Consider the following 24,693-nt stretch of genomic DNA (forward strand, 5'->3'; position numbering starts at 1 on the left):
TCTGTATGTGCCCCTCCTTGGTCATCGCTGTGCCCCAGATCAAGGGTCACATCAGCCCTTGTTCTGTATGTGCCCCTCCTTGGTCATCGCTGTGCCCCAGATCAAGGGTCACATCAGCCAGTGTTCTGTATGTGCCCCTCCTTGGTCATCGCTGTGCCTCAGATCAAGGATCACATTAGCCCATGTTCTGTGTGTGCCCCTCCTTGGTCATTGCTGTGCCCCAGATCAAGGGTCACATCAGCCCATGTTCTGTGTGTGGCCCTCCTTGGTCATCGCTGTGCCTCAGATCAAGGGTCACATCAGCCCATCTTCTGTGTGTGCCCTCCTTGGTCATCGCTGTGCCTCAGATCAAGGTCACATCAGCCCATCTTCTGTATGTGCCCCTCCTTGGTCATCGCTGTGCCCCAGATCAAGGTCACATCAGCCCATCTTCTGTGTGTGCCCCTCCTTGGTCATCGCTGTGCCTCAGATCAAGGGTCACATCAGCCCATGTTCTGTGCGTGCCCCTCCTTGGTCATCGCTGTGCCTCAGATCAAGGGTCACTTTAGCCCATGTTCTGTGCATGCCCCTCCTTGGTCATCACTGTGCCTCAGATCAAGGGTCACATCAGCCCATGTTCTGTATGTGCCCCTCCTTGGTCATTGCTGTGCCCCAGATCAAGGGTCACATCAGCCCATGTTCTGTATGTGCCCCTCCTTGGTCATCACTGTGCCTCAGATCAAGGGTCACATCAGCCCACATTCTGTGCGTGCCCCTCCTTGGTCATCGCTGTGCCCCAGATCAAGGGTCACATCTGATGCCTCTTCTCTAACACACATTAGGAACAAACCGCCAAATTCTTCTTCAGTTTTTTTCTTTCTGAAAGGTCATGGTGATACTACATTAAGATCTCATAGGCTGGAGGGATGGCTTAGCTGTTAAGGTGTTTGCCTGCAAAGCCAAAGGACCCTGGTTCAAATTCCCAGGACCCATGTTAGCCAGATGCACAAGGGGGCTTACACGTCTGGAGTTCGTCTGCAGTGGCTGGAGGCCCTGGCCTGCCCATTCTCTCTCTCTCCCTCTTTCTCTGGCAAATAAATAAATAAAATAAAATAAAATATTTTTTAAACAACTATCTCATACAAACCAGCCATGGTGGCACACACCTTTAATCCCAGCACTTGGGAGGCAGAGGTAGGAGGATCACTGTGAGTCCAAGGTTACCCTGAGACTACATAGTGAATTCCAGCTCAGTCTGGCCTAGAGTGAGACCCTACCTCGAAAATCCAAAACAAAAAACAAAAAAAGATCTCAAATGGTACCGAGACACAAGCTGAAAGTGGCAGTATAGGTCTAAAATCCTAGCACTTAGCACGTGAAGTAGAGGCAGGAGAATCCCAGTTTAAGTTCATTGTTAGCTACCTGTTGACTGTGAGGCCAGCCTTCCTCAGCTACTTGAGATCCTTCCTCAAAATCAATGAACAATACCCAAGATGTTAGGGATTGTTGTTAGATAATACTTACTTAATTCCCTGTCCGATTAAAATAATAATCCCCCTTTTAATACCAGCACTTGGGAGGCAGAGGTGAAAGGATAACCGTGAGTTTGAGGCCCACCTAAGAGTACATAGTGAATTCCAGATCAGCCTGGGCTAGAGTGAGACCCTATCTTGAAAAACCAAATAATAATAATAATTATTATTCCCACCCTAAGGGATATGATTTTGTTAATTCTTTTTTTTTTCCTGTTGGATTTTGCTATTGTATGTGAAAAATAATCCAGTGGCCAGATGTGCGGCATTGTACCCAGTGGTAATCACCTAGAGCATGGGGTCTGTTTACAGGTACACAGGCATACGGCTCTGGCCGCAAACACCCAGTCGCAGCAGAACATACACACGACAGCCCTGGCCCGAGCCAAAGCGGAAATCCTGAGAGTCATTGAGATTCTGACAGAGAAGATGCCCACGGACGTTGTAGATCTGCTTGTGGAGGTGAGGACATCGTGCTCTGTCCCCACTACTGATGCATGATGACCAATGTACACCTGCTCCTGTGCTCGTGACTCCACAAGATAAAGAGGAGGGGGGAGGAGAGGAGGGAGGCATGAGAGAGATCACTACAATGAATTAATTTCTGTGCCATTTCTGGAGGCCTTAATTAAATGTCCTTGAAAGTCAAAATGATTGCTTTATCTACTCACCATGCACATTGAAGTGGCTTGTACTGGAGTATTTCTAAAGGTTGTGCTCTGTTTGCCAACATTCATTATAAATAACATGAAATGTGTAATATGCTTGGAGAAAGCCCACCCTGTACACAAATTGACTTCGGAGGAGCCAAGGGACAAAAGACAACTGGTGGGACACCACTCGCTGCAAAATGGTTTTTAATCTCTTTTAAAGTAATGCTAAAATCAGATCGCATAGCATTCTTATGGACAAAATGAGGCCTAATATAGTTATTTACATTTCAGAGAATGAAGCATTTGAAGTTAATTTTTGGTTTGTCTTTGCGGGCACAGGTTATGGACATCATTATGTATTGCCTTGAAGGGTCTCTGGTGAAAAAGAAAGGGCTTCAAGAGTGCTTCCCAGCCATCTGCAGGTAATAGCCGTCACAGCATGCAAAGCAAGTGATTTTCAGTAACAAACAAGTAAAACAGAATGTTTGGTGAAGTTATCTGGCAGTTTTACTCATTTAGAAAGTTGCTATTATTAATAGTTGCTTGCTTTATAGAATAATTCAGGTCAGAAACCCCAATATAATAGAACCAATTATTTAAAATGGGATTTTATGAAATCATTTCACTCACCACTTAAAAACTGAATAATGTAAGCCGAGCACGGTGGCACACACCTTTAATCCCAGCACTTGGGAGGCAGAGGTAGTAGGATCGCCATGAAATCAAGGCCACCCTGAGACTACATACTGAGATCCAGGTCAGTCTGATCTAGAGTGATATTCTACTAAGGAAAACCAAAAAAAGAATAATGTATATCTGTATTTTTATACCTATTAATGAAATTCTTACCTACATTCTAAAACAATTTTGAAGCTTCTGACTCAAGAACAATCTGACTTTCAGGCAGCAAAGTTTTGTGCCACCTTTGCACACTGATAAATTTTATTTTTAATATAATGGCCAGTATTTGCATCATATACTATCCAGTACTGGTGGTGGTGGTGTGTGTGTATGTGTGTAGAGTCCATGTGGTGGTACGAGTGATATCGTGTGTGTGGTGTGGCGTATGTGTTTGCATGTGTGTCTGTGTCCTCTGTCACTCATGCTTTCTGGACGCAGAGTCTTATGTGTCCTGGAGCTTCACCGTCCCTAACCACGCAGCTCAGTGAGCCATGATTCTTCACTGCATGCATGGGCACACCCCGCTGCGTATGTGGGTGCTGGGAATTAAGCTGAAACAGTCTTAGGGCCTCTGAGACGCTCATACTTGGGAAGCAAGAACTATAACCTTCTGGCCCATATCCCTCCCCTCCCCTGTCCTCAAGTCTGGGTGTTTTACCTGTCGGGAGGGGCACACAGAGAATAAGCCAAGAAAAGCTCACAGCATTGCAAGCAGCAGTAAGCCTGCCAGCTGTGCCTTCTGCGCTAGTGCTTGACTGGCATGTGACTCGTGAGGTGGACTGGCTTTGGAAGGAGAATGTAGTAACATTGTGTTGAGTTTTCAAGTTTGGATCTCAAGTGTTCATAGCTTGAGGCACATTTTCATTGTTTTTTAACCTACATGTGGTCAGTAGAAGTAGTACTTAAATTTGTCAAAGCAACTTTATTTATTTATTGGCTTTTCAAGGTAGGGACTCACTCTGGTCCAGGCTGGTCTGGAATTCACTATGGAGTCTCAGGGTGGCCTTGAATTTGCGGTGATCCTCCTACCTCTGCCTCCCATGTGCTGGGATCAAAGGTGTGGCTCAAAGCAACATTTTTACTCATATTGTAATTTTTTTTTGGACAAGTTGAATAATACCCTTTTTATTTTAGATAACTTCTGTGAGGATAGCGTATTATAAAGCCTTGTGGTTGACAATAAGATTCCTGAGAGATATAACATGGCATTATGACCCTTGGTGTTACCATTTCTTTTATTTATTTATTTATTTATTTATTTATTTATTTATTTATTTATTTATTTGAGAGCGACAGAGAGAGAAAGAGGCAGACAGAGAGGATGGGGGTGCCAGGGCCTCCAGGCACTGCAAACAAACTCTGGATGTGTGCGCCCCCTTGTGCATCTGGCTAATGTGTATCCTGGGGAATCGAGCCTCCAACTGGGGTCCTTAGGCTTCACAGGCAAGCGCCTTAACTGCTAAGCCATCTTTCCAGCCCACCATTTCTTTCTTTTCTTTCTTTTTTTTTTAGGATTTTTGAGATAGGGTCTCACTTTATAGCTCAGGCTGACCTGGAATTCTCTGTGTAGTCTCAGGGTGGCCTTGAACACATGCTGGTCTTCCTACCTCTGCCTCCCAGAGTGCTGGGATTAAAGGTGTGTGCCACCACGCCCGGCTGTTTCCATTTCTTACTCAGTGAGCGCTTGCTGAATGTGTTGTGTTCTGTGAATCTTCCCATATCTTTTTGAGTATTTGTGGTAGAACTCTGTGTCCTAGAATCTTCATTTTAATTTTGTAGCTTCTCACTTGTGCAACCTAGAGGTTAAAACATGAACACAAATAAAGATCACCTTGTAATTCATGTGTACACATGTATTATTATCTTGTCACTTGATTGGCAAATTAGAATATACTTATTTTTAACATAATGCTATATAAATTATGGTTTGTGTTCTTGTTAAAAATTGTATCAAGGGCTGGAGAGATGGCTTAGCAGTTAAGTGCTTGCCTGTGAAGCCTGAGGACCCTGGTTCGAGGCTCAATTCCCCAGGACCCACTTTAGCTAGATGCACAAGGAGGTATACACGTCTGGAGTTCGTTTGCAGTGGCTAGAGGCCCTGGTGCACCCATTCTCTCTCTCTCTGTCTCCCCCTCTTTCCCTCTTTCTCTCTGTCTGTCGCTCTTAAATAAATAAATAAAAAATTTTTAAAAATTGCATCAAGGTCTGGGTGTCGTGGTACCTGCCTTTAATCTCAGCCCTTGGTAGGCAGAGGAGGAGGATCGTCATGAGTTTGAGGCCAGCCTGAGACTACCTAATGAATTCCCAAACAGCCTGGGTTTGGGCAAGACCTTACCTCAAAAAAATAAAACAAAACAAAACAAAAATGTGTATCAAATCTTTTAAAAAATATTTTTAAATGTGTTATTTATTTATTTGAGAGAAACACTCAGGAGAAAGAGTGGGGGTGGAGAATGGGTGCACCAGGCCCTCTAGCCACTGTAAACACACTACAGATGAATGTGCCACCTTGTGCATCTGGCTCATGTGGGTACTGGGGAATCAAACTTGGGTCCTTCGGCTTCACAGGCAAGTGCTTTAACTGCTAAGCCAGCTCTCTAGCCCTAGTACTCTTTTTTTTTAATGAGACAAAAATGCTAGTGATTTCATTATTCAGAGAGTGGTAGTTTCCTGTGAGTCTTTCCACAGAAATGTTGAAAACAAGTGTTTCCTTTTAGGCCCATGTGGGAAATAATGATCCCAGAGCTTTGCTCCTACATATACCCTCAAGAAAATGGGGCCCCAAAAGCCAAGGAGTCAGACAGGACAAAGCCTGGGAAGTTGGGTGTAGCAGCCCAACCTCATATGCTCCGGGAGTCCAACGTTGAGGAATGAAGTTTCTGTTCTTGTGGCCATGTTCTGTTATGCCAGACCTTGGATGTTTGAAGGCTTATTTGTTTACATGTGGAATAAACTCAGAAATGTAAGAAAATACTTGAAGATGTTCCCTCAACTCAAATAATCCAGTGATGCATTTTTGGATTTAAGACTTAGCCAGAGACAACAGAGAAAATGCCTGAGGAAGAGTAAAACAGACACAGTCCATGTATTCCACCAAGTGTTCTGGTTTATATCTCTAGACTACGCAGACTATCAGAACTATGGGTCTGGGCCACATTGCGCAGTCTCCTCCAGCTACCCTCCCAAGGTCCTGCTTGGAGAATGCCTCCATATTTCAGGGAGCGGTCTCCCAGGGCAGTGTAGGAAACTGCCAGGGGTTCCTGCCAGCTATCAGGCTGAAGCCATTTGCTATACTGTTGAGTGCCCCTTCTAGAAACTCAAGGCTTTTTTTTTTTCTTTTTCTTTACTTATTTGAGAGCGACAGACGGGGGGGGGGGGGGGAGAGAGAGAGAGAGAGAGAGAGAGAGAGGCAGAGAGGCAGAGAGAGAGAGAATGGGTGCGCCAGGGCCTCCAGCCACTGCAAACGAATTCCAGATGCATGCGCCACCATGTGCATCTGGCTTACGTGGGTCCTGGGGAATAGAGCCTTAAACCAGGGTCCTTAGGCTTCACAGGCAAGCACTTAACCGCTATCAAGGCTTTTCTTTTATCTGGATGACAGTTTTTGTTCAATTTGTCTTAAGAAACATAGCACATGCTTTTTTTTTTTCTGTTTAACGTGTTAATTTTAAATATTTACTTCAGACACAAGGCAGCTCAAAGCCAGATCCTCTATTCAGTAGTAAATGATGTCTTGCATTTCCCCATTTGCTTTATCAGCCCCACCCTGAGCTGCTTTTTCATCAGCTCTCACAGCCCTTGGAGAAGTGTGTGAAAGTTCATGGGTGGAAGTGTATTTATATATGCACACGTGAGTTTTATTTCAGAAGCCATGAGGGGAAGATGGTGTGAGCACAGTAATAGCTATGATTGTTTTCCATCAGCACAGAATTGTGCTGAATGAAATAGCAGAGGTGTTTATGTGGCTTGAGATACCATATGATTATAGTCATAGACTTAAGCATTTCCTAATAATTCACATTTTGATTCCTAGGATATTGTTAATAATATAGTACTATCTGATAATAATATAGAAAGTTATTTAGATTAACCTGCACTTGAAGAAATGAAAGATGTACATTCTTCCAAACAAAATTATACTAAACAGTTCTACTGCCAATTTTTTTTTTTAATGTTATGTTTTAGGAATTCTCCATTCTTTTTTTTTATTTTTGGTTTTTCGAAGTAGGGTCTCACTCTGGTCCAGGCTGACCAGGAATTAACTCTGTAGTCTCAGGGCAGCCTTGAACTCATGGCAATCTTCCTACCTCTGCCTCCCGAGTGCTGGGATTAAAGGCGTGCACCACCACACCCAACTTATTCTCCATTCTTTTTTTAAAAAAACAAAACTTTTTATTTGTATTTATATATTTGAGAGGGAGAGAGAGAGACAGAGAGAGAGAGAGAATGGGTATGCTAGGACCTTTAGCCACTGCAAATGAACTACAGACATGTGTGCCCCCTTGTGCATATGGCTTATGTGGGTCCTGTGGGTCCTGGGGAATCAAGCTGGGGTCCTTTGGCTTTGCAAGTAAATGCCTTAACAGTTAAGCCATCCATCCATCCCTGCCAGATTATTTTTTTTAATCTTGACTATGAATAAGACTTTATTATCACATAGTATAAGCATTGTCCTTTCTAGAACACAGCCAGATTAGCAACAAGGTTGTTGTAACACTGAGCTGGCTGTGTCTCTGTGAGCATGCAGAGACAGAAATGCAAGACAGTCAGTGTCTGAGAAGCAAAGTCCAGGGGAGTCTCTGCCGTCTGTTAGCCTTCATTCTCATCAGCACTGGTTGCTGACCTGCACAGCCTGATGCAGGGTGCTGAGAACTGGACATTTAATTGTCCAGAATAGAAATACTAAAGGACTCTCAGTTAAAATACTCTAGACACGTGGCACTAACTTCCTTCAAGGCTTGAGGCTGAATGTCTCCCAGGTCCCCTTGGAATTCTGTTGTCAGTTGCTGTTTCCCCTCTACCCTCACCCCGCCAAGGTAGGGTCTCATTCTAGCTCAGGTTGACCCGAAATTCACTATGTAGTCTCAGGGTGGCCTTGAACTCATGGCAATTCTCCTACCTCTGCCTCCCAAGTGCTGGGATTAAAGGCGTGCACCACCACGCCTGGCTGAGTTGCTGTATTTTGAACTTGAATCTCCTTGTTATGTTCTGCCCACAGCAGCCGTGCTTGCCCCAGTTTGATCACGCATTTCACCTTTGCTTCTCCACATCGGCATGTTCAGCTCATGTGGAGGCAGTCCTCAGCTCAGAGTGCTGAGCTTCTGGTTACACTTGTACCTCCGACGAGTGCGTGGTATTTGTTTTGCAAAACTATTCTTTCCTTATGTAAAGCTAGAGAGATTTAGCCTCTTACAAGTTACTGTCAAAGCTCAGAAATAAAGAAAAGCTTAGGGTATTGCTTAGTTGTAGAGTACACACTTATTAACCCTGGGATGGAAGGAAGGGAGGGAGGGAGATGTGCTGACTAGAGACTGAGGCCTAGGCAAGAGGGTGACCACAAGAGTGAGGCCAGTTTGAGTTGCATAGCCTGGACTACAGAATGAGAGCTTTGGAGGGAAAGGAGAGAGAAAGGAAAAGAGAGAGGTACAGAGGGGAGAAGAGAGAGACTTATGAAAATATGGTATAATTAAAATGTAATGTTTGCTGGACTTAGTGGCACATGCCTTTAATCCCAGCACTCAGGAGGCTGAGGTAGGATGATTGCCATGTGCTCAAGGCTACCCTGGGACTAGAAAGTGAATTCCAGGTCAGCTTGGGAAAGAATGAGACCTTACCTCAAAAAAAAAAAATAATAATAATAATAATGGTTGAGTTGATAGCTGTGTTTTATGTTCTTGGGAACTGGTGGTAGTGCAGTGTATAGTAACAATAACAAAAACAAAAAGACTAGGAAATTTTTAAATAAATTGTAAAGTACCAGGGAAATGTCTCTAGCCTGAGGAATACACATCATAGTTTTAGAAAAGGGGTTTATGCTTTTGTTTCTTATACAGTTCCCTGTAAAATCTGAGCCCTCTAACCACATAGGTCCTTATTTCAAAAAATTGTATTGTTTGAGGTGAAGAAGTTTATTTGATGCATAACTACAAGTAATTTAATTGTTACACTATCCAAGGACATCAAATAGATAAACTCACACACTTAAAAGAAATCTTTGTTGGGCTCTGTCCCAGTTTTTAGTTTAAAAACTGCAAAAACTCATTACCGGTACTCAATAACTGGGGTTGAATAATGATACCAGACATTCAGCACCGTATGTTTAGTCATTAATTTCACAGTAAGAAATGGATTGGTGATTTCACTAAGGCAGTGACCTTGCTTGCATTATTTTTATAGAATTATGAGTTGCAAAATTTGAATATGGAAAGGCCTTTCTGTAATAAATTACCTACTGCTGTCCTTCCCAACACAAATGGACAAGTACTGCAATCTTTCTATCTTATTGTTGAACTTAACTCACACATGGACAACTCCAGAGTACTTCCATCTTCCCCTCACACATGTACAACTCCAGAGTACTGCCATCTTCCCCTCACACATGGACAACTCCAGAGTACTGCCATCTTCCCCTCACACATGGACAACTCCAGAGTACTGTCATCTTTTCCCTCACACATGGACAACTCCAGAGTACTGCCATCTTCCCCTCACACATGGACAACTCCAGAGTACTGCCATCTTCCCCTCACACATGGACAACTCCAGAGTACTGCCATCTTCCCCTCAGACATGGACAACTCCAGAGTACTGTCATCTTTTCCCTCACACATGGACAACTCCAGAGTACTGCCATCTTCCCCTCACACATGGACAACTCCAGAGTACTGCCATCTTCCCCTCACACATGGACAACTCCAGAGTACTGCCATCTTCCCCTCACACATGGACAACTCCAGAGTACTGCCATCTTTTCCCTCACACATGGACAACTCCAGAGTACTGCCATCTTCCCCTCACACATGGACAACTCCAGAGTACTGTCATCTTCCCCTCACACATGGACAACTCCAGAGTACTGCCATCTTCCCCTCACTCATGGACAACTCCAGAGTACTGCCATCTTCCCCTCACACATGGACAACTCCAGAGTACTGTCATCTTTTCCCTCACACATGGACAACTTCAGAGTACTGCCATCTTCCCCTCACACATGGACAACTCCAGAGTACTGCCATCTTCCCCTCACTCATGGACAACTCCAGAGTACTGCCATCTTCCCCTCACTCATGGACAACTCCAGAGTACTGTCATCTTCCCCTCACTCATGGACAACTCCAGAGTACTGCCATCTTCCCCTCACACATGGACAACTCCAGAGTACTGTCATCTTACCCTCACACATGGACAACTTCAGAGTACTGCCATCTTCCCCTCACTCATGGACAACTCCAGAGTACTGCCATCTTCCCCTCACTCATGGACAACTCCAGAGTACTGTCATCTTCCCCTCACTCATGGACAACTCCAGAGTACTGCCATCTTCCCCTCACACATGGACAACTCCAGAGTACTGTCATCTTACCCTCACACATGGACAACTCCAGAGTACTGTCATCTTTTCCCTCACACATGGACAACTCCAGAGTACTGTCATCTTCCCCTCACTCATGGACAACTCCAGAGTACTGCCATCTTCCCCTCACACATGGACAACTCCAGAGTACTGCCATCTTCCCCTCACACATGGACAACTCCAGAGTACTGTCATCTTTTCCCTCACACATGGACAACTCCAGAGTACTGCCATCTTCCCCTCACACATGGACAACTCCAGAGTACTGTCATCTTCCCCTCACACATGGACAACTCCAGAGTACTGTCATCTTCCCCTCACACATGGACAATTCCAGAGTACTGCCATCTTCCCCTCACACATGGACAACTCCAGAGTACTGTCATCTTCCCCTCACACATGGACAATTCCAGAGTACTGCCATCTTCCCCTCACACATGGACAACTCCAGAGTACTGCCATCTTCCCCTCACACATGGACAACTCCAGAGTACTGTCATCTTCCCCTCAGACATGGACAACTCCAGAGTACTGTCATCTTTTCCCTCACACATGGACAACTTCAGAGTACTGTCATCTTTTCCCTCACACAGGGTCAAGCTCCAGAGTACTGCCATCTTCCCCTCACACATGGACAACTCCAGAGTACTGCCATCTTCCCCTCACACATGGACAACTCCAGAGTACTGTCATCTTTTCCCTCACACATGGACAACTCCAGAGTACTGCCATCTTCCCCTCACACATGGACAACTCCAGAGTACTGTCATCTTCCCCTCACACATGGACAATTCCAGAGTACTGCCATCTTCCCCTCACACATGGACAACTCCAGAGTACTGCCATCTTCCCCTCACACATGGACAACTCCAGAGTACTGTCATCTTCCCCTCACACATGGACAACTCCAGAGTACTGTCATCTTTTCCCTCACACATGGACAACTTCAGAGTACTGTCATCTTTTCCCTCACACAGGGTCAAGCTCCAGAGTGCTGCCATTCTTCCCCTATACTTGGGTATGCTCCACAGTACTGCTGTCCTGGAAATTACAGCCTTGACAGTTCTGGGAATAACAATTATGATGGTTCTGGTGGCCACTTGGAAGTCAGTTTGTGGTGGTATACAAGGATCATTTTCACTTTGATCTGTTTTTGTTTATAAGTTATGGGATTTTTTTATTCAATATTTTTATTTCATATATATTTATCATTATGTTTTATTTGTATAGTTACATAACTATATATTATATTTTGCCTAATTAAAATGGAAGAAATATTAGTTTTGAGAAAACATTAAATCTATGACATAGATAATATTACAAATTTGCTTGGTAAAAGAAGTATTTATACTTTTGAACTGAATCAAACTGTCTGTTTTAGAAGACTTAAATGTTTGTATTTTCAGAGATGCTTTACCTTTCCCTAAACTTTGTTATTCTGTAGACAGACTGATTGATTTTGCTTTTCAAGTAAAAGGCTGAATCAGCTCCATCCGTCCTAAATGGGCACTTACAGTCCTGTACGGAAATGGACACTGTCTACTCAGAGCAGCCTATGAGCTCATCGTAAAATCTTTCCAAATCCTTGGTTGGTTCTTGTCCCATACAGTGAAAACAATAATGGGTTGTAAAGCAGCTTGTAGCCTAACTTCCAGAAAAATTCTTAAATCAGTGACCGTTTTACAGCATAATTTGATAATAATTATATGTTTTACTCTTATGCCCAACTGTAGAAACCCCTCTTATCATTCTATTCTACTTCCCTACACCTAAAACCTTCCCAGTGAATGTCTGTCTTTCAGTATAAAAATTCCTCAGATTAACTTAGAACAAATGAAGGTCTTGGGCATGCTTTGTGGTAGAACACTTCTCTAGGAGTCATGAAGCCCTAGGTTAGATATTGATCAAGTAGAAGTATGTGTGCATGCATGCCTATATCCATACATATGTACATGACACATACTATATGCATACACATATATATGTACATACATTCATACTTCTAGACCTTTCAGCAGTATTCCATTTCATTGTCTGACCAAAAAAAATGTTGAACTTTACACTTCAAAGTACCATAAAGAACCAAAATTCAAGCCAGGTGTAGTGGCACCAGTAACCCTGACACTTGGGCAAGTTAGAGGCAAGAGGATCAATCCAGAAAGTTGTTGCATATACATCAGAACAAAATGTTCCTCCTGTTCTCAGAAATGGAGGCAATTCAATAATACCAAGTAGAGGTGCCTTTTAATGAGAAGTGAAGAAATATGCCATCATCTGTCACAATTTTAAATGTAGCTGAAAGTATCCTCCTTTGATGAGCCTGTGTGTACAGGTATCTGTGTAAAGAGTATAACCCAAATGTTCATCAGAAAAGGAATGAGCAAGACTGGAGAGATGGCTTAGCAGTTAAGGCATTTGTCTGCAAAGCCAAAGGACCCAGGTTCGTTTCCCAGGACTCACATATGCAAGATGCACAAGGGACACATTCATCTGGAGTATGTTTGCAGTGGCTACAGGCCTTGGAATACCCATTCTCTCTCTCTCTCTGTCTCTCTTCTCTTTATCTCTCTCTCACTCTCTGCTTCCAAATTAATAAACAAATAAATTTTTTAAACGAATGAACAAATGATGGAAGGCAGAGTTAGCAGGTGGTGCACATGTGAGAAGAGTAACCTGAGGCCCCAGTGCACTGGTGTGAGAGCATGCCACACACAGCTCTGTGGGGAGACTGCCTCTGTGAGCATTGCACATGATCTGGGAAGATCCTCTAAGTTGTTCCAGCACATACTATTAGGAGGGGTATGAGAGGGAAGAATTATTTATATTTCTTTAAAATTTTAATCTTTCCATCATTATGAAGTATAGCATGATAATTCAGTACATGTTTATAATATACAATGATCAAATTAAGGTATTATCATTTTCATCTCCTTAAACATTGTTTTTAAAGTTTTGACTAAGACATAATAAAATGTGGTATTTCGTACATAACGTATACTTATCAAAGCAGGTTGATTAATGTTTCCATGTCATTTTTTTTTGTGGTAGGTTTTCACTCTAGCTCAGGCTAACCTGGAACTCACTATATAGTCTCAGGGTGGCCTTGAACTCATGGTGATCCTCCTACCTCTGCCTCCCAAGTGCTGGGATTAAAGGCGTGCAACACCACGCCCAGCTCCATGTCATTTTTTAAAATACTTGTTTATTTAAGTGAGAGAGAGGGAGGGAGGGACACAGAGAGAAATAGGCAGAAAAAGAGAGACAGGGAGAGAATGGGTGCACCAGGGCCTCTAGCCACTGCAAACGAACTCCAGATGCATGCACCTCTGTGTGCATCTGGCTTTTTGTGGGCACTAGGGAATCAAACCTGGGTCCTTTGGCTAAGCACCTTAACCACTCAGCCATCTCTCTAACCCTCCCCATCTCATTTTAATTTATTATTTATATAAAGAGAGGCAGAGACCAAATGGGCATGCCAGGGCCTCTTGCCACTGCAAACAGACTCCAGTCTCACATACCACTTTGAACATCTGGCTTTATGTGAGTATTGGGGAATCAAACTTAGGCCATCAGGCTTCACAAGCAAGTGCCCGCATCTCTAGCCCCTCCATCTCTTTTTGTCTTAATTTTCATTTTAGAGAGAGAGAGAGGGAGGGAGGGAGAAAGAGAAAGAATTGGCACACCAGGGCCTCAGTCACTGTAGTAGAACTCCAAACACATCGCACACATATGTTGAGGTCATTTCCTATGGTCTATCTAGTTTGCTTGTTTGTTTGTTTGTTTTTGAGAGAGAAAGATTTGAGGGTTTCTAGTCTTTGCACCTGTTTTTGAGGCAGGGTCTCATTATGAAAACCAGACCAGGAAGCCGGGCGTGGTAGCGCACACCTTTGATCCCAACACTTGGGAGGCAGAGGTAGGTGGATTGCTGTGAGTTCGAGACCACCCTGAGATTACATAGTGAATTCCAGGTCAGCCTGGGCCAGAGTGAGAGCCTGCCTCAAAAAACAAAAGAAAAAGAAAAAGAAAACCAGACCAGGCTGTCCTAGAACTCATGGAGATCATCTTGCTTCTGTTTCCCAAGTGCCAGGACTAAAGGCATGTGCCACCATACCCAGTGAAGGCCATTTCAAGAAAGATAAAAACTTTATCGCTTCAAGGAGCACAGTTGTTGTTGGGCAACTTGGGTACTAGGTGCTTGGCTTGCTCTCTGGCTTTCAGCTCGCGCTTGTGTTTTTGTGGTGGTGTGGGCGTCCCCACTGTGTGCACTGTACTTCCTAGTAGCTGCAGTCACAAGTACCGTCCTGTTTGGTTCTCTCCCAGGAACTGCTTTCATATTTGGTAGTGAGGGGAGGGGATTGCCTCTTTGGATAGCTTTTTGTGTGACAGTACCAGTTCACTGGAACATATGGTGGTATCAGTAGTTTGCCAATTCCAAGAATCACTTGTATTCCCAGGACAAATGAAAAGTACATCTCACTGGATGCCCTAGTCCTCAGACGACTGGTCTGTTGCCTTCTTGCAATGCAGCCATCTCTACCAGCTCCCCAGGACGCAGAGATGCCGTTAAATCGCTTCAGTGCTGTGTTTGTTAGTCTCGTGCTAATGTACCCAGGCCCTGGGGACCTTATTAGCTAGCTTCTTGTAACTTAAAACTGTCTGTCTCAATTAAAAATGCATTTTTAAAAGGATCATTGGGCAGTGCTCTTCTTTCTTGATTTCTGCCTAACTTTTTTGGACAGTTCTTATTTCCTCTGTGTTTATCACAATTATTACTTTAAACCCTATGAAAAATTCATTGCTCTTAAAAATTCATGTTTAGCATGACTTATATCCTTTTCACTGAAGGATAAGCACAGTGCTGTGATCTTTTTGACTGTAGTAAACCCCTCACTGTTGTTTCCTGCTTGCCTGGACCCTAGCTTCATATCTATACAGCAGCAAAGACCACATCTCTGATGAGGGAGAGCAAGCAATAAAGAACTGAGTCCAAGGGGCAGGTATGATTTAACCCTAGGCTGCTGGGCTGAGAGTGATGGTGAAAGGCTGCTCTGCTGAATGGGCAGCTGGTGGGGACACCCTTCCTCAAGGCAACCTCTGAGCAGGACCTCTGGGAAGCGAGCACACGGCAGCAGCGGTGTTGAGCCGCGGAGGCCTTCATGTGCAAGGCACAGCAGCTCGAGGTGGGAGTGCCTGGAGCACATTCCGGAAAGGGCCAAAGAGCAGGGCGCTGTGAGGCATGCTGCTGAGGGCCACAGGCTGCACGTGGACAACAGGGGAGGGTGCAGCCAGTGAGCAAACTCTTGGATAAGGGCTACCTTGGTCCCAGCAAGAAATCGGTTTGACATCAGTATTCCAGTCTGTGCTGTACTTCACTCTCTGGCTAACATCTCTGTGACTGGACAGTTTCCTTGGGCCTGTCTTCTCGAGGGTGGCTGTTGGGGTGACTTGAACCTAACAGGGGTCCTGCCCAGCTTAGTAAGTGTAGGAAGTGCCACAGTGGGACCTGTTGTCACCACAGTGACCTGCAGAGTAAGGTGCCACTTTCAGACTTCGCATGCATCATCCCATACTCTGAGATGCCCAAACTTTAGAGCAATTCAAGCTTTTCTGGAAACCAGGTGGGAGCTAGAGCAGTATTGAAAACTGTGAAGGGCTCCTGTTGTAGCCTCAGAGGTGGGCTGTGTAATGCATGTCTCACTATGTGCAGCCTTGGCTGACCACTCACACAGAACTGGTTCCAGCAGAGTAGTCTGGGTGGGCCGGCCCTGGAGACTGTGGTAACTGGCTCCTGCAGCAGTACCCAGAGCAGATCATTGTACATGACTGCATATACTTCTGTTCCCAGACTCAGGAACCTGGGAGTGAAAGCAGGCTGAGACGTGTTCACTGCCCAGACTTCTTGAAGGTGTGGTTTAGAAATGTTAGTCCAGAATAAATTGCAAAGAATGAAATATGTGGACCTATGTATATGTTCTTTTTCTGGCAGACCAAAGATTCGAAACCAAGAGTAGATGTGAACTTTTTTCCTCCCATAAATAATGGTGTTTATAGATGATAAAGAAAGATGAGGTTGATACCTAAAGCATAGGAATGTGCAGTGTAATAAAAGTTCTTTGGTTTAACATTCTATCACCACAAATGTGTTTTACCAATGACTTGTTTTGAAAAGCATTATTTTGAAGGGAATAAAATTGTTTTCAAAAGAATTTTGGAATGATAGCTATTAAATCTGCAAATAAGAGATAAAATGCTATTGTACATTTTTAAATATATTTAATTAATTAATTTATTTGACAGAGAAAGAGGGAGACAGAGAGAGAATGAGCGTGCCAGGGCCTCCAGCCACTGCAAACAAACGCCAGATGCATGCGCCTCCTTGTGCATCTGGCTTACATGGGTTCTGGGAAATCCAACCTGGGTCCTTTGGCTTTGCAGGAAAGCACCTTAAGCACTAAGCCATCACTCTAGCCCTCCACATTTTATTTCTTTGGCCATCAAGCCACCATAATAACTGCTTATTAAGACAGATGTCAGGTTTTAAGTTCCAGAGAAAGATGCCAGTGTTGACACAGATACTTAGACCTCTGTGATCACTGAATAAACTCCTCGACAGCATTTTCATTTTCAAATGTATGAAAATTAAGCTATCGAATACAGATCCCCACCCTGTTGAGGTAATGGGAGAAGTGTCATGTGTTTTAGCAGCTGTTATGTCTTCTATCCTCTAACCAGTACCTAAGGAGGACAGTATGATTCCTGAGCACAGAGAATCACAGTAGTGTTCCATGTGATTGGAAGTGAGGCCTCAATCTTCTGCCAGAGGAGTCAGCCATTGCATGAGGCTGAGGGCTGGGACAGAATATTTCTCTGTCCATTAGTCGATAGTAAATAACAAAAAGTTCAAAATGTAACTGTTTTCCCCCTACATTTATGAAATATGTGTGAATATTGGAATGTCTGCCAAGGTCCAGATGGCTATGAGAATGTGCCACTATAGATTCTAACTTGTCTGTCTGACCCTCAACTCAAGAGTGCATTATAGGTGCTGGAGAGATGGCTTAGCAGTTAAGGCACTTGCATGCAAAGCCAAAGGACCTTAGTGCGATTTCCCAGGGCCCATGTTAGCCAGATGTGCAAGGTGGCACATGCATCTGGAGTTTGGTTGCAATGGCTGGAAGCCTTGGCGCATCCATTCTCTCTTTCTCTCTCACTCTGCCTCATTCCCTCTTTCAAATAAATGAATAAAAATAAATTAAATTTTAAAAAGAATGCATTAGTGAAGTGCTATTGTTCCTTCTGTTTTATCTCCCTCAAAAAAAAAAAAAAAAGTCAGGCCCACAAGTCCATAATGAACACCAGCAATTCCACTAAGGAGACCCTCAGTGGAGGAGAGCAGGGAAGAGGGAAGTGATGGAACCACCACACAATGTATCCAAAGTTTCTACTTACTAAAAATTAAATAAAAAGAAAGAAAAGGTCAAAATAGAATAGCTTGGTCATAGGAACCAATTCTCATAGGTAGGCTAGCTGCTCACCACCTGCACAGTTCACACTGAGACCACAAGATACAGAAGTACGTTTAGCACACTCATGCCTGTGCCCCTCAGTGCTTTCTGTGTTCGCCCTAAACGTCTGGCCCTGTCGATGTTACATCAGTGTGACAAAGCAGTAGTCAGCATCTTCCAATACCAGGGTCTTGAAAATGAGTCTAAGGAAAAATGATAAAAAAATTTTATAATCCACTCAGTCTTTGTATGCGATGCAGTATAGCTCTTACATCTGTTATAATCCACTCTTGGTGTTTGCATGCCATGCATTATAACTCTTACACGTGTTATAATCCACTCAGTCTTTGTATACGATGCAGTATAGCTCTTACATGTGTTATAATCCACTCTCAGTCTTTGTATGCGATGCAGTATAGCTCTTACATGTGTTATAATCCACTCTCGGTGTTTGCATGTGATGCATTATAACTCTTACATGTGTTATAATCCACTCTCAGTCTTTGCATGCAATGCAGTATAGCTCTTACGTGTGTTATAATCCACTCTCAGTCTTTGCATGCAATGCAGTATAGCTCTTACGTGTGTTATAATCCACTCTTGGTGTTTGCATGCCATGCAGTACAGCTCTTACATGTGTTATAATCCATTCTCGGTGTTTGCATGCAATGCAGTATAGCTCTTACGTGTGTTATAATCCACTCTCAGTCTTTGCATGCAATGCAGTATAGCTCTTACGTGTGTTATAATCCACTCTTGGTGTTTGCATGCCATGCAGTACAGCTCTTACATGTGTTATAATCCATTCTCGGTGTTTGCATGCCATGCAGTATAGCTCTTACATGTGTTATAATCCACTCTTGGTGTTTGCATGCCATGCATTATAACTCTTACATGTGTTATAATCCACTCTTGGTGTTTGCATGCCATGCATTATAACTCTTACATGTGTTATAATCCACTCTTGGTGTTTGCATGCCATGCATTATAACTCTTACATGTGTTATAATCCACTCTTGGTGTTTGCATGCCATGCAGTATAGCTCTTACATGTGTTATAATCCATTCTCGGTGTTTGCATGCCATGCAGTATAGCTCTTACATGTGTTATAATCCATTCTCGGTGTTTGCATGCCATGCAGTATAGCTCTTACATGTGTTATAATCCACTCTTGGTGTTTGCATGCCATGCATTATAACTCTTACATGTGTTATAATCCACTCTTGGTGTTTGCATGCCATGCATTATAACTCTTACATGTGTTATAGTCCACTCTCAGTCTTTGCATGCAATGCAGTATAGCTCTTACGTGTGTTATAATCCACTCTCAGTGTTTGCATGTGATGCAGTATAACTCTTAAGTGTGATTCTTTATGCTATCTGTAGCCACGACTTACTTAGATAAATTGGCAAATGTGGAAAAGTTAGGAAATTTGCAGAATAGTTTTTTTTCTTGGTGGATATATTTCTAATGTCATTCTGAACACTAAGCACTTGGATGTGAGGTTCGTGTGGCCTTCGGTGGTTGTTCTGTTAGAAAAAAACACTGTACTACTTAACGCTGTTATAAGCTATGAGAGCATAAGTAAGGTGAGTATTAAGCTTTCCCAAAATCCCATTTTGGTTCACTTTGAAATATTTGCATAAATTATTGCCACAATTGTAGATTTTCACATTTAATTTTTGCATTTGACCCTTACTGTCAAAAATTCAAGTGTACTCATGACTATAAAGTCACTTTCAATTGAAAACAATTATTAATAGGATTAAGTGACACTACATTTCATTTCAGTTTTTTAAATCTATTTTATTTATTTATTTGAGAGAAAGAGAAACAGAAACAGAGAATGGGCACGTCAGGGCCTCTAGCCACTGCACACACACTCCAGATACGTGTGCCACCTTGTGCATCTGCCTTTATGTGAATACTGGGAAATTGAACTCAGGGTGTTAGAATTTGCAGGCAAGCACCTTAACCACTGAGTCATCTATCCAGTCCATCATTTGTAAGAAGTACTAAAATTAAACATTTTGAAAATCTTAATGTCTTGATTATTGGCGCATTTGCAAATATTTATGAGAGCTGGCTCTTGCCTGTGAGAATGTTGTCCCCTTCCATACATAGGTCACTTCATCTGGCCTTTGTCTTGTTTTCGTGAAATGTCCTCTTCAGGTTCTACATGGTCAGCTATTACGAGCGGAGTCACAGAATAGCAGTTGGAGCACGCAGTGGTTCAGTGGCCCTGTACGACCTCCGGACTGGAAAATGTCAGGTAAATAAATCATTGTGACTTCCTCTCCATAAAGTGTTGAAGTTATTGAAAGGAGAGAGACCAGCACTTCACCCACTGATGTGCTGAGCTGCTGGAACATTATGGATAATGTGAAAGGGATCGATAGTTTAATGAAGGACTCAAAGATTATAGAGCCCTACTCTCTTTATTCCCTGGGCCCATAGGGCCACTGAAGGGCTCATAATAGAGCCCACAGTGAGGTAGCCCACTCTCAGTAACTTTGCAGGACACCTACTCTCTTCAAGCACTGTGCCCTCAGTTTCTTGTTGGTGCACACATTTTCTAAAAATATTTGATGACACAATGTTAGGATGTAGTGATTGAAAAAAATTAATTTTCTGTTGAAGAAAAATGAGATACTTAGCAATTTAAGACAGTAATCTAGTTGGAGTTCATAAAAAATATCACAATAACACTTAACATAACTCTATAAAAGTAAATTGATGCTATATTTGAAGTAATGTCAGTTTTATGCTTTTCATATGCTTTCCTCTGTATGAAAAGTTCTCCTTGGTTTTGAGCTCAATCACCTGATCTCAAAATACACAGTAGGTGGTAAGTGGGCAGGTTGCACCCCACTGGAGATCCAAGGCAGGGAAGCTTAGTCCTGCTCCAGAGCCCCCTGCAGACCCACTGGAGATCCAAGGCAGGGAAGCTTAGTCCTGCTCCAGAGCCCCCTGCAGACCCACTGGAGATCCAAGGCAGGGAAGCTTAGCCCTGCCCCCGAGCCCTCTGTGGACTCACCACAGAGCCAGTTCGAGGGCCCACTGAGATCACAGTAAAATTATGTCAATGGAGAAATAGTCAAGTCATAACTTCATAAGTTTCCTAGAAGCATTTATTATTACTGATCTATTAAACTGCAAGTAGTGCTAGGAATTTCTAGAAGGAAAGTTTAGACTGTTTCCTAAATTTAATAAATGGTTAATCTAACCCCCCAGAAGCTTCTATGGAAACTATTCATAAGACAGTACCAAATCAGGGGTCAGACAAGTGTAGGGACTGCTGCTCAGATGTGAAATACTTCTTTCTGAGGCCTGTGAGTCTCTAACGTGTGAGTGTGTGCTGTGTGTTTACTTTGCACCGTCGCCGAAGTGTTTAAGTATTGAATCGTTGGCACATGTGACTGCACACTCTGTAACCTCATTCCTTTACTCTGGTCTCTTTGAGAGCTACAAATCTGCTCTAAATGCTTGAATGAAACAAATTGTGGTTTTTTTTTTTTTACAACTTTCTTTTAAGATAGGCAAGTTCCTAAACAGCACTTCCAGAATGCCTTTTAAGACGTCTATTTTTTTAAGGTTGAATTTATTTTTGATTTTTTGGCTATTTTTATTTATTTCTTTGAGAGCGACAGCCCAAGAGCGAAAGAGGCAGGGGGGGAGGGGGGAGAAAGAGGAAGAAAGAGAATGGGTGCTCCAGGGCCTCCAGCCACTGCAAACGAACTCCAGACACATGCGCCCCCTTGTGCACCTGGCTAACATGGATCCTGAGGAATCGAGCCTCAAACCAGGTTCCTTGGGTTTCACAGGCAAGCGCTTAACTGCTAAGCCATCTCTCCAGTCCTGAATTTATTTTTTAAACTAACGCATGAAAGCATAGTAATTGAGAATATCAGTGGGGCACCATGTGATGTTTGGTGAATATATACATTGTACAATTTTTAATTTCAATTGAATACTTCTCTCTTCTCAAACATTCATCCTTTCTTTGTGGTAAAAACAAAATCTTTTCTTTTAGCATTTGAAAAAGGTGTTACATTCATCAGTAGTTAGCCAAGTAGGGTTTGTGCTCCTTTCTAACTAGAACAGTACCCACTACTTCCATCCTCTGGTAACCAAAGTTGGGCTTTAAATGGTTTCTTAAAATTAGAGTATGTTACTATATAGCAGACTAGAATGAAATAAGCACAAATAAGTATCCACTGAAAGAGAGTAGGGAGGGTGGAGGAGCTATAAACTATAATCCTCATCTGGGGCTGGAAACATGGCTTAGCAGTTAGGGTGCTTGTCTGCGAAGCCTAAGAGTGCATGTTCTAATCTCCAGATCCCTTGTAGCCAGATGCACAAACATGCAATATTGCACATGTACGCAAGGGGGTGCACACATCTGGAGTTGTTTACAGTGGCTGAAAGGCCCTGGTGCACCATTCTCTCTCTTTTTCTCTCTGTCTCTCAGAAATAGAAAAAAAAACTCCATATCTAGCCTGTCACTTGCTTTAATAATGTTATTAGATAAATAGAACTATGGGAAATAATTATTGTATTATCTATTTCAATGGCAGAAGGAAAGAAGGAAGATGGATGGATGGATGGATGGATGGATGGATAGATAGATAGATAGATAGAGACCTACCTTATCAAAACAGAGCGAGGACATGCTGAGACATGCTTTGCTACCAGTAAGACAAGTGTGGCAGCATGAAAGTGGAGAGCTGGCCCAAACACACGTGAAGAGACAGCTGCTGCACATCAGTGAGGAAGCCCTGACTGCACGTAATTACTTGTTTGTTTACATTTCTTTCAAGTAATCTCAGTGATGATCTTTTCTTTATTTTTATTTTTTGGCTTATTTTTATTTATTTATTTGAAAGTGACAGAGAAAGAGGCAGAGAGAGAGAGAGAGAGAGAGAGAGAGAATGGGTGTGCCAGGGCTTCCAGCCACTGCAAACAAACTCCAGACGTGTGCGCCCCTTGTGCATCTGGCTAACGTGGGTCCTGGGGAATTGACCCTCGAACCGGGATCCTTAGGCTTCACAGGCAAGCGCTTAACCACAAAGCCATCTCTCCAGCCCTCAGTGATGATCTTGATCACATGAAAAAAACAGTATTAAGAATATGTTATTTTCTTCAATTGAATTACCTACTTCACTCATTACTTTCTTTGGCGGGGGGAGAGGGCTTCGAGGTGGGGTCTTACTCTGGCCCAGGCTGACCTAGAATTCACTATGTAGTCTCAGGGTGGTCTTGAACTCATGGCGATCCTCCTACTTCTGCCTCCTGAGTGCTGGGATTAAAGGTGTGTGCCACCACGCCCAGCTAACACTAGCATAAATTTTAACTGCTCTTGCTAGCTATCATTTATATCCAGTGATCTTTTAAGAGATTGTCTAAATCTTATTAGTGTTGCAACATTTGGAATAAGTCAGTAGCTAAAAGACAGTATTTGGCAGTGTGTTCGGAAGTGATGTTTTGCAGGGCATATTAGAGGACCCCTTTGAACTAGGAACACAGTAAGGCATTTCTTAAAGATTCCATTGGAATCAGTTTCAGAGAGAGTAGAATGATTTTTCTAGCAGTAACAAAGATAGATGCAACATCGAAAGATAGAAGGGATCACTATAAAACTTACTTGGGTAAGTTGGGTGGAAATAGAAGACACTTGTATTGGGAGTCATAACTGGAGGGCAGAAGGATGCCAGAGGCTGAGAAATCTAATCCCTGGCTCCGTAAATCAGAACCCACAACCTGGGACTGAAGGGTCATATGTGTCCCCTGCGGTTGCTATTAGATTGTTCCATAATGAATAAAAGAAAATTTTTTGGCATTGGCTTCTGTCTTTTAAAAAAGTAATTAAATAAATCTGTTTTCATTACCTCTGTTCTTTCAAAACTAAATTAGGAGGAGGTTACCTAAAGTCACAGGACAGATAGGGCCTATCTGCTATATCATGAACTGTGCTCATGTCAAAGGTGGTCAAACTATGGCCTACATCTGTCCTGGCACCTATTTTAATGAGGGTTTATTGGAACCCAGACACATGCATTTGATTATGTATTATCTACTTCATGGCAAAGACCATTTGTGATCCATAACCTAAATACTTGCTATCTGGCTGGCCCATTGCCAAAAAGGTCTACTGGCCCTTTACTAAAACAACTGAAAAGTATTTAAAAGTGATATAGTAACATCATATGATAGATAAGAACACTCAGAAAGGGATATAGGCTTAAATCCCATCTTTCTGACTAATTAGCTTTATAACCTTGGGAAAATTCCCTAGCTTTTCTGAGGTGAGAAACAGCACCTGATATTGTAAGAAATGAAAAGGAAAAATGTATCCAAACCCTTACTAAAGAGGTGATCAGTGCCACAGGGCCTTATGGAGAAGAAAGACCGAACTGAACTCAGACTTCCACAAGGTCAAGTGGGGATTATTGCTAAGGATGATAGGCGAAGAGAAAACATCAGGGGTGAGGGGTTTGAAGGCTGCACTCTCTTGACAGCGTTTGTGCTGAAGGCAGGCCAGAGTGGTTATCCCAGCACTGGAGGGTTTTCTCTAAAGGGACCCAGCAGGATTCTTGCTCACCTGAGTTCAACAAGGTTTCAACAGAAACCCAAGGTTAAGCACAGCCAAGTAGAAGACTCAGAGGTGCCTAACTCAAGTCTTAAAAGTAAATAATATGATATGTGTGAAATCTTTAGACCTAATTAGCTATTACTGTATTAAAAATAAGCTTGGAATTACATTATAAT

At 42.9% G+C, this 24,693-nt stretch overlaps 1 protein-coding gene across 5 annotated transcripts in view; it reads left to right on the forward strand.

The window, feature by feature from the left end:
• Window positions 1-24,693, forward strand: part of Wdr7 (WD repeat domain 7) — a 314,228-nt gene that overhangs the window by 231,246 nt on the left and 58,289 nt on the right. For 4 of the 5 annotated variants that reach the window (XM_004654764.2, XM_045134797.1, XM_045134798.1 and 1 more), the window contains 3 exons: window positions 1,824-1,973; window positions 2,504-2,586; window positions 20,098-20,197. In XM_004654764.2, coding sequence (XP_004654821.2) covers window positions 1,824-1,973; window positions 2,504-2,586; window positions 20,098-20,197 — 333 coding nt within the window. The remainder of the gene's footprint in view (window positions 1-1,823; window positions 1,974-2,503; window positions 2,587-20,097; window positions 20,198-24,693) is intronic. The other variant, XM_045134799.1, reaches the window with a different exon arrangement.

This window comes from Jaculus jaculus, chromosome 15, assembly GCF_020740685.1.
Source record: "Jaculus jaculus isolate mJacJac1 chromosome 15, mJacJac1.mat.Y.cur, whole genome shotgun sequence".
Classification (NCBI taxonomy): Eukaryota; Metazoa; Chordata; class Mammalia; order Rodentia; family Dipodidae; genus Jaculus; species Jaculus jaculus.